The 10,492-nt window shown below is 30.8% G+C and overlaps 1 protein-coding gene across 2 annotated transcripts in view; it reads right to left on the bottom strand.

Annotated features, from left to right (window-relative positions):
- Nucleotides 1-4,319: 4,319 nt before the first annotated feature.
- Nucleotides 4,320-10,492, bottom strand: part of LOC143240833 (microphthalmia-associated transcription factor-like) — a 64,331-nt gene continuing 58,158 nt past the window's right edge. For both annotated transcript variants that reach the window (XM_076483988.1, XM_076483989.1), the window contains exon 8: nt 4,320-10,383. In XM_076483988.1, coding sequence (XP_076340103.1) covers nt 9,970-10,383 — 414 coding nt within the window. In that variant the 3' untranslated portion in view covers nt 4,320-9,969. The remainder of the gene's footprint in view (nt 10,384-10,492) is intronic.

Here is a 10,492-nt window from a genome sequence, read left to right as displayed (position 1 = left end):
ACGTAATCTTTGCACACTAGAGATTTGACAAACAAGCCTCATTTTCAGGGTTTATAGGCAACTACTATAATACTACTACACAAGTCAAACAATTAGCTAGTAAAGTCCATTCACGTCCCAGCCTTAAAACAGAAGCTTACCTTTGTTACTACAGTACGTACAGCACATTTATTTACTTTTCTCGGATAAAAAGTAGTATAGTTACGAAAATAGATTTCTAAAAGTAAAAATGTTACTTTTAGTGGGTATGTGTTTTTCTTATAGTAAAGCCACAGCGGGTTACCTGCTGTGTTTACCGAGACGAACCGAACCGTTGATTTTTGCATTATAAATCTATGGACTTATCGCTGTATCAGCAGGGAACGATTATTAGTGTCACTGCAAAATGTCGTCAAGCGTTAATTTTTCTAAAGTTCGTAACTTGAAAACAATTCTGATTAAATTGCTTTTATTTTGTTCCTTCCCTAATTGAATGCTGAATACGTAGATACTATAAAATTCGAGTAAAATGTCTATTTGAATTTTTGAAAGATACTCACAGAACTTATCATTGAAATATGACATTTATTCTTAAATCTGATATATTGTAAGATATATTAATACATTAGACCCAGTTGCATCTCCAGAAGATGTTTATGATGAGTAATCTTAGTAAAAATTTTGGGAAAGGTGAGAGAATTGGTGGAAAGGAAAAGTTAAATATGCTGGCTCAATTTGGTTCCCTCAGTAATACCACAAATGTACAAAAGAACGTAGTTGTTGGATAGAGGTGTGCAACCTTTTCGTATTTTCTGAATCATTTTAATGCAATGCTACAATGTTATACGTTAATACAATTTTGATAGATGTGAACCCGTAAAACCTCGCTTGTATTTATAGTCTACATGATATTTAAATTTATTCCAATTATTCTAAATGGTGTTGGATAATTTGAAGAAGGAAACAACGAAATTTGGGGAGGAGGAAACTCCTCGTTAGCTGTATGTGGGTGGGAATGCTTATTTCTGTTTACGCCCACTGCATTTGTTTACAAAATTAAAATTTGGTACTTAGTTTACCAATGTTATATTGTAACAACAAGTAACCCCGGATACGTAATGTTCACTTGAAGATGTTATAATTGTGACAAATCTGATGTTAATAATGCAAGTCCATGATACAAACTTACACGGTGGAAATTTATATAGCTGATGAAAGCGCTGGCATTGCTTACAGACGAGTTGTACAGTTTTGTTATCTGGAATAACAACTCTAGGGGGAAAGAAATTTGAGTTTTAAGTCTACTGTGAAAATTGAATAGCCTTAAACTCTCTTTGGAATAAGAGAGAACAAAGATGTATACACATTAATGGAAATAATTACAGAAACGCACAAATGATAGCCACAATCAAGTCATAAACAATGAGTAACATTAACTTAGTGGTAAAAATTTATTATGATGCTAAACATTATCACATGATTGCCAAATAACAACACTCAACCACTCATTAGCGACTTTAAAGATTTGTTTGTTTGGAATTTCGCACAAAGCTACACAAGGGCTATCTGGGCTAGCCGTCCCTAATTTAGTAGTGTAAGACTAGAAGGAAGGCAGCTAGTCATCACCACCCACCGCCAACTCTTTTACCAACGAATAGTGGGATTGACCGTCGCATTATAAACGCCCCCACGGCTGAAAAGACCAGCATGTTTGGTGTGACGAGGATTGGAACCCGCGACCCTCGGATAACGAGTCGAGTGCCTTAACCACCTGGCCATGCCGGGCCCTAACATTATGTACAATTACTTTAAAACTGTTAATTACAACTACATTACATCACACGTACACAACTTCAACTCAAGTTATATACTGTAATGTATATAAAACTTCCCTGATCTCCCAATAAAACCTAACATCATAGTTAGTGATTGTAGCAGTGGTATGAGTGTGTGTATTTCTGTATCAGGTATCATTCTGTTTCTTAAAAGTTTCATTTTAAATCACTTTCATATAGTTAAAAATTCTCAAGATATAAAAGCTTTGTTTTACGCCCAGTTAACTTCTTTGATTTTTTTTTAAATTAAACTTTATCAACTAAGAATTTGTATTAATCACTGATTACTTTAAACACACAAGTGCCAGGGGGTATTTTACAGTGGTTAAATAGTATTATCTCTCAGAAATGGTTAACAATTCTAGAAATCTGAAAGCCTTGTTTTACACCCAGTTAACTTCTTTGACGTTTTTAATTGAACGTTATCAACTAAGTATTTACCCTGACGATCCAGTGAACATCAAAAATTGTGGAACTTAAGAGGAAAACTACTTTACACAATCTACATCGCTTTGTAAATTATTTATAATTTACGTTTACAAAAGCAAAATATCAATCAAAACCCTTTAATGAACCTCGGAAACTGCATTATATAGTGATAAATCTTTCAGAAGATGCGAATAATTAAAAAACAACTCTCAATTTCCAGTCTTGTCTGACTTATGCTTAGTATCAGTTCTAGCAGAATATCAAATGTCATCCTTGGGCTAGTATAATAACCGTCAAGTTGTTGTCATGGCACAAAACATGTTATATTTATTACCACGTTGTAAAACACTGAAAAGAACCAACACAATTGCCTCTTTTCCTTTAATCTAGCACTTGAAGACAAATCTAAGAACGGAGCTGAAAGCTTTATAGAATACTAGTTGGAGTACCTGTCCATTGGACGCGTGAAATAAATATTTGTTTGAAAGAAACAGTGGTGGCGCCAAGGGAAGGGCTTGGGGGGCTTAAGCCCCCCCAATATTGTTACCTACATATATTCATAAAATATGGAAAATACAATCTTCGTTGTTGCTTAACAATTAACATCAGAGAGACATAGATCTATAGAACTCAACTTCTTCATTAAGATGAAAGATAGTTAGTCTGATAGTGACCTTACTTTTCCTCTTAGTACATTAACTTCACAGGGGATAATTCGTTTCTGCTATGTAAACTATGTTTTTATGTTATATTTCTTTTGATTTGTAGCTTTACTCTTAATGGTATATTAAATGTTCAATCTGAGCTAATCTTGATTTTTTTATTATTATTATGTATTACCTTGGGTGGAACTTGGGTGAGCTTCCTCTTTTACATACACGCATATTTTCATAAACAGATTATTTCTAATTTGTAATAATGAATTACTAATCAGAGTATGAGTTTCCAATGAAAACTGGATTGAGAAAACAGTTCAAAATAGCACACTTTTCTGAAATGTACCTTGGTATTTACATTATTATAATTTACCATCTCTACTTCATATTGATGGCATTTTGGGAAGCATTCCATAGTTTACCTCAGCCCCCCAACGAAAATATCCTGGCGTCACCACTGGTAAGAAAGGGGAGGAAATTGTGCTTCTATTATTTTTCTTAAGATAATAAACATTAAAAGTATAATAAAATTACATACAAGTAACAGTACTGAATAGAAAGACGTGCTGTTTCCAAGAATTCTAACAATAGTAGTTACATAGTTTATTCTAATATTGAGAGATATACAACATTGGTAGTATTTCCAAATATAGATATGAAATTAAATAAAGGATCTACCTCCACCCCAATGAACTTCCTCATCTAATCCTGTATCAATTTTAGTGCTGATTGATCAAGAAATGTGGGAACGTATAATGAACAAATATATACCCACACATATATTGACGTTTATTTATATAGATGCAAATACGTAACGGTACTAATACCGAAAAGAAAAACATTGTTTCCAAGAATTCTTACAACAATGGTTACATTTCATTGTAACAAGATTCATCCTAATGGTGAAGGAGATACAGCATTGGTAGTTTTGTTGATATTAGAAGGGGGGGGGGTCCAACTCCTAACCTTCACGACCTTTCTCATGTCATCTTGTATGAAGTTTGGCGGTGATTGATCAAGAAATGTATAAAGGACGACATACACACACCGACGTTTACTTTTACAGATTGGAAGTAAACTTTAACCAGTTATTCTCGTCGTTAGTTTATTCACGTAAGATTTTTAATGGACAATAGTCTTTTGTAATATTTCTAAAGTGTAGTTATTTGTATATAGGAGATACAAAATTATAAAATGACACAATAAGAAATAAGCAAGATTTGACATTTGTAAATCTATTCATTTCGTCCTTAAAAACCTTTCAGCTTTATTCGTGTGAAAGTAAAAATATTGTGAAAAGTTAAGCAATTTCTTCTATAGAATCTAGTAAAATCTATCATTCTGCTTCTTAAAATTTCATTTTAAATTATTTTGACATGGTTAAAAATTCTCGAAATCTAAAAGCATTGTTTTACAACTGTTTAACTTCGATTTTTTTATTGTACTTTATCACTGATTATTTTAAACATATAAGTACCAGTAGGTATATGACAAAGAAAAAAAAACGAATGTGGCACTAATATATAGAATAAACAAGTTTTTTGTTAACTATAATATTCAGGCAACTAACTCATGGCATGACAACATTCTTTACAAAAAACAACCAACAACATACAATGAACACATTTTAAAATGTGTTTACTATCTGAAAAACGTAACAAAAATAGGTATCAGATTAACTAAGTCAAAAACACTTGAGCAACAACATTTTTCATTCAAAAAATATAACTTTCATGAATGGCCATTATATAACATATTCATACAGAGCAAGATAAAACCCTATGCAGTTTCAACTAAAAGTAAATGCCTCATAAGCCAAATAATAAACAATCACCGACTCCGATTGTTTTTTTAACATTAACATGCATCCTTTGAAAGGCACCTACATTGTCCACTAATGTAAATATATTACCTAACACAGCAGAAAATATGTGAATTTGTGAAAAATTTAGTAGTTCCAGTAACACACAAAAAATATGAGCTTGAGCTGGGAGTATCACTGAATCAAACCTCAAATTATTTCTGACGACTATATTTTAGTTCAGAGGTATCACTAGGTGCTGGCACCCAAACCCCTAACTGGTGTCTTGAAAAATCAGAACAGAAAACTATAACTAATATCATACTGAAATGTCAAAAATTCTTGCTCCTATGTGCCTGAGCCCTGAATCATTTGAACACCTACTAATACCTCTGCTGTGGTTCAAATGTTCTGATACTTTAATTGCCTTCTCTCTCTCTCTGTTTGTTTATATATACAATCTTATAATTGTGGTGTAAATGCAAAAACAAAACAAAAAAAAAAAAAAAACATGATTAGTGCCAAAGAATGTAAAAGTTCATACAAACTGTGCACTTTTTGCAAGGACTATCTGCAGTAGCCATCTTTGATCTTGAAGTACTTCATTAGAGAGAAGACAACTAGTCCATACTACCCACCACCAGCTCTTGCACAATTCTAATTCAATAGTGGGATTTGACCACCACTCTTATAATGCACCCATGACCCCACACTGTGTTGCATGATTTTTGGTGGTGACAGCATGTAAACCATGGATTAAGCTTCTGAAACTCAGTCCACCACACTAACCACTAAGGCTATGCTTGGCTTCCTGGCCAAAAAGGATTGATAAAAAATTATTTATGAGACATAGTTGAATTTAAATAGATTAAATGATTACAATTTACATTGGTTTTTTTTTCAAATTAATTAACAGAGAAAAAAATATAATGTAATGAAATGGTTTCATATGTAATGCAAAACTATAAAATCATTTTCAGTTCTTTCAAACTTACTTACCACTGTGACAGAATGAAAATAATAATACACATTTTGAGTAAATAAAAATTATATGTTAACTTACAGTTTATCCTCTAGTAATATTCTCCATAAAAAAATAACAATTATATTTTTGGACATTACCAGTCATGAAGAATGAAAGTCTGAACTTTAATAAACTAGAATGAGTAAAATGCCATGGATTAATTAAAAAATTCCATTGTAATATCTTCTTAAATTTTTAACATGAAATCAAGTTTTAAAAATGTTTAAGATTTTTTAATGTTTAATTTTTTTTACATTCCAAAAGTTGTAAGAGTAACTTTCAGAATAATACTGAAACATGACAAAATGCTTAAAAAACAGTATCACAAAAACATATTTCATTAAGTCAAGTAGCTCACTTTGTTCTTCCAAATAATAATAATAGGATCTTCCAATTTACTCACAATAAACAAGTTATATTTTCAATATTTACAAGAAAATTGTGCTGATACATTTCCACCATAAATGAACAAAAGTTAAATTATTATACCTATATCTCGAAGCTGATGAATTTACAATTGTAGCAAAAATAAATCTCCGTGTATTGTGTTTATGCAACAAAACATTACACGTATCTTAAGAAAAAAAATCAACAAAACAGTTAATGTAATGTTACCAATTTTCTTTAGGGTTAAATATTATTTGTTCATTTTAGTGTCAAAGTTTTCACAGAGAAGACTAATAGCCAATTTTTTTAATTTCTTGAAAAAGGTCATGATTTTATAGCGAGGTTATTCACTTGACTTTATTCACATACTACAAACTAAGTTCATTCAGTCACTCATCACATAAAACGTACAAGATGTTACAACAGAAGCAACTATACTGTTGTATGTATGTTAGTTTTTGTTGGATGAAGTTCAAAATGGACTATATATGAAACACCATGAAACATACAAACATTCCAAACTATGAAAAGGAGCTAAATGGAAATGCATGGAACGACTTTAAGTTTGAAGTTTTCAATAATGAACGAATGCTGTAATTTTTCAGAGATGGAGCATTCTTTTTGACATAACCTGTATGTGGAAATACAATATACAAAATAATAATACTTGTAATTATGAATACATAATACTTCCATAAAAGAACTAAACATAAAAATCTCAATAGTCATTATTACTTCAACAAAAGCTTTAACAACATATACAGAACTATAAAATATTAATGTCAAATAATTTCTTCTAAGAATAATATTTAGTAGCATTTCCTAATAAAAACCAGTATTTTCTTTAAGGAACATAATGAATCAAAAGTATATGAATTGAAAATGAAAAACATATAAATATATATACAATATGGGATTTAATTTTATATACGTAGGAAAAATATCTTAAAAATAATAGTATATAATGTAAAATAATACATTAAGGTATCCAGTTCTGCCATTGATACTATAACAAAGTATAATAATGCTTTTTCTTTGACAAATTTATATGTAAGGTAAGAGCCTAAACTTTAAATAATACATTGTGATGGATCTATGTGATTGATTTTTTAGAAAATATGATCAAAGAGTTCCTAATGATTAATGCAACATCTTAGATTCAGTCTTTTGTTAAAATCAAAAAAGGAAAACAATGAGCTATTAGGTAAAAAAATTACATAACTAATAATAATATCATCTACTTATATGAGGTTATATTTACTAAAGCCATCTTTACAGCCTTCCAGTTACTTTTCCAACACAAAATTCATTTATGATAAACCCTGATTTAAAAAAAAAAGTTTAAAATCAGGTATCTCCTCTAAGATACTGCCAATATATGGATTTGTGTGAAAGTTTAGTATAAATAACTTGTGATTTGTCATCCTTTTCAAGTCTTAATCACTTAACAATCCATATCTTTCTCAGCATAAATGTTACAATTCTACCAACACAGAGTGATGATGCTTTGAGTCCCAATGTTTTGTTCATGTTTCTTCAATAGACTTTTCTGATGAAAATGCACTTTCAAATAAACTCTGAAAAAAAACCTTTTTTGTGATGAAGTAGAGTTGAACAGTGGCAATACATATATGCAGCTTATGAAGTTTATTTATTTTTATTATGTGAAGTCATTTACAATAGATTTCTTTCTTGACATGATAATAACTGGTAGTAACTACTTGAAAAATGTTCTAACAAATATGCCAATGCCTAATTTCTCATCTGAGACCTATTATTCAACCCTTTGTAAAATACATACTTTCTCTTTATGTTGAAGTCAAAATAGAGTGTATAACAACAAAACTGGTAAAGAGAAATATTAAAACATCACATAAAGAAATATACTTTGTTAGTAGCAAACAGTCTACAGTAATGGACCCAAAAAACTATTACTGATTTCTGAAACTTGAATGATGATAATAATTTCCAAGCTAGGAATTAAAAAAAAATTGTTAAAATTCTTATTGTTTTATGATGACACTCATTGCTAACCCTAGTTTTTGTCTCATTAATATAAACATTGTTCAGTTTTATTTCAACTTTATTGTTTGCAGCTTTGCTCATAAATAAACACTCTAGAAGAGCCAGAACCTAGATCATATTTAAAGTTTTAATAAAAGTAAAATGTTTTGGGTGACACTTTTAGATAGTTCCAATAATTAAGATTCTTAGTTCAATAATTTTGTCCATTAAATTCCAAGCAGCTAGTTATAGGGCAGTGTAGGTAATACACCCACTAGGGATTATGGCTTCTTTTTTTTATATTTTAGATTAAGAACTGTAATTTTAAGCTTGTATAACACCATATACACCTTTGTGCTCAATGGCTAAACAGATTCCTTATGAGAGAGAAGTCAACAACACCCATCACTACAAGTGGCTTGGCTCTCTGAACCAAATGGTATAATTAGTTGTCATTTTGATTATGTGCCTGCAGCTGAAAGTTTGGAGCTTGTTCATAAGCATTACATCTTGAACACCAGATTCTCCCATCCAAAGCTTTACAACAAGATACTTTTTCTTTTCAAAATCAATGGCAAGAACCATTATACCTCACAGTAAATGTTTATTAGTTTTCTACATAAAGAATTTAGGTAAGTGTGCAGTATCCTCTCATTATGATGATTTTTTTTCAAACAATAAACACCTGTTAGTGATCCAGTTATAACAAGCAATTTACCAACCAGTTATGAATATAAGTATAATTAAACATTAATGTAGTCACTGCCCCCACATGATTTCACATAAATTTAAAAATCAAAATCAGTAGAAATAAATTTAGTTTATCTGCACTGAGTTTTTAACAAAGATATAATCTACAGGAACTATAAAATCAGAACTAAAAACATCACACCTGAAAAGTATAAAACATTTGTTATAGAAAATCTAGTCAAACCAAAATACTAATAGTTACAGCAGTCCACAATTTTAAAAGTTCTTGTATGGAATCTCAGGTATTTCTATAACTAATACACTTAACACTGATCACAAAATAACTGTAGAGCAAATAGTACACCATTTTATCATTTCCACAAACAAGATAATGCAAAAGGAAATGTATGACAAAGTAATAAAGATAACATGATCTTTCAGCAGTCTTTCACCACATTCAATAAACTTAAGGCTATATAAAACTGTAATTTTCAATCACCTCTGGTCAAAAATACTTATAATAGTAGAACTCCAAAGTATCTAAAAAAATATATATATATACATGATTATAACAAACATTAAAATAATCATTGCATCTTATGGGAAACCTGTACAAAAAATATAAGGCAATATACTAGTTTAAACCTAATGATCATTTGATCAATATTCAGTCTTCTAGACTAGGCAACTTATATTCTCCTCAATATTTCTAGTATTAATACAAATGTCTATAACCTTGATCTACTGTCATTTTTACATCAGCAATATTTTCTGATGTTTCTTTCAGTTAATTATAATAATTTGTTACTCTAGGGAATTCAGAAAAGGCACTGGATTCAGTATTTTCACATTGCTAATACTATTCTTCATTAGAGATCTTGCTACAGTGCTATAGACAATAAATTACAGCCACAAGAATTAACCTTGATGTTTACTGTAAATTGATAAAAATGTACACTTAACTAAATGTATTCAGTTATTATTATGTTGGCACTGACACATGAGGATGATGATTTTCAAATGGTAAACCAATAACAAATAAGTTTCTGGACACAAATGGTGCAAAACATTAAACAGCACATAATCTGAAGTCCAAGTTACCATCATGGCTAATAGTGAAACAGATATAACATATTTCAGGCTAAAACTTTTTTACTTCATGATTTACTGTAGAAACTCCATGTGATCAGATGAAAGTACCTCTTCTCCTATATGGTGAGAAGACAACAGAGGATCACTAGTAACTGGAAGCATGTCATCTTCCATCATTGTTTCATCATACTGGCCAAGAGGACGAGCAGGGCTTTCACTCTGTGTAGAGCTTAGTCCAGATCTAGAGCTTAGAGAAGGACTTGGCTGGGGCTCCTGATTTACCTTCAAACCAATCATGTTCAAATCCAGTGTAGACAAGTGAGTATTACCACTGATATAAGTGTTGCTTGTACTAGGAATGTTTAAAAACATATTTGAAGGGTTAGGTTCCTGCTTAACAAAGTTGTTTGGGTCACTTTCTTGTGATGATTGCCATGAATGGTCAGTGACTGGAATGCCATGTGAACGTAGCTGAAGCTTCAGCTCCTTCAAGATGAATGAAAGAAAAATGACGAATTATTAGGACATCTGTAATACTGTTTAAAAATGTTTGTAAAGCTTCAACATTTTAGATAAGCAAAACTACCAGATTACA

This window comes from Tachypleus tridentatus, chromosome 13 (genome assembly GCF_004210375.1).
Source record: "Tachypleus tridentatus isolate NWPU-2018 chromosome 13, ASM421037v1, whole genome shotgun sequence".
Taxonomy (NCBI): Eukaryota; Metazoa; Arthropoda; class Merostomata; order Xiphosura; family Limulidae; genus Tachypleus; species Tachypleus tridentatus.
Note: the sequence above shows the minus strand (reverse complement) of the source record. Positions and strands in the feature narration are given on the sequence as shown.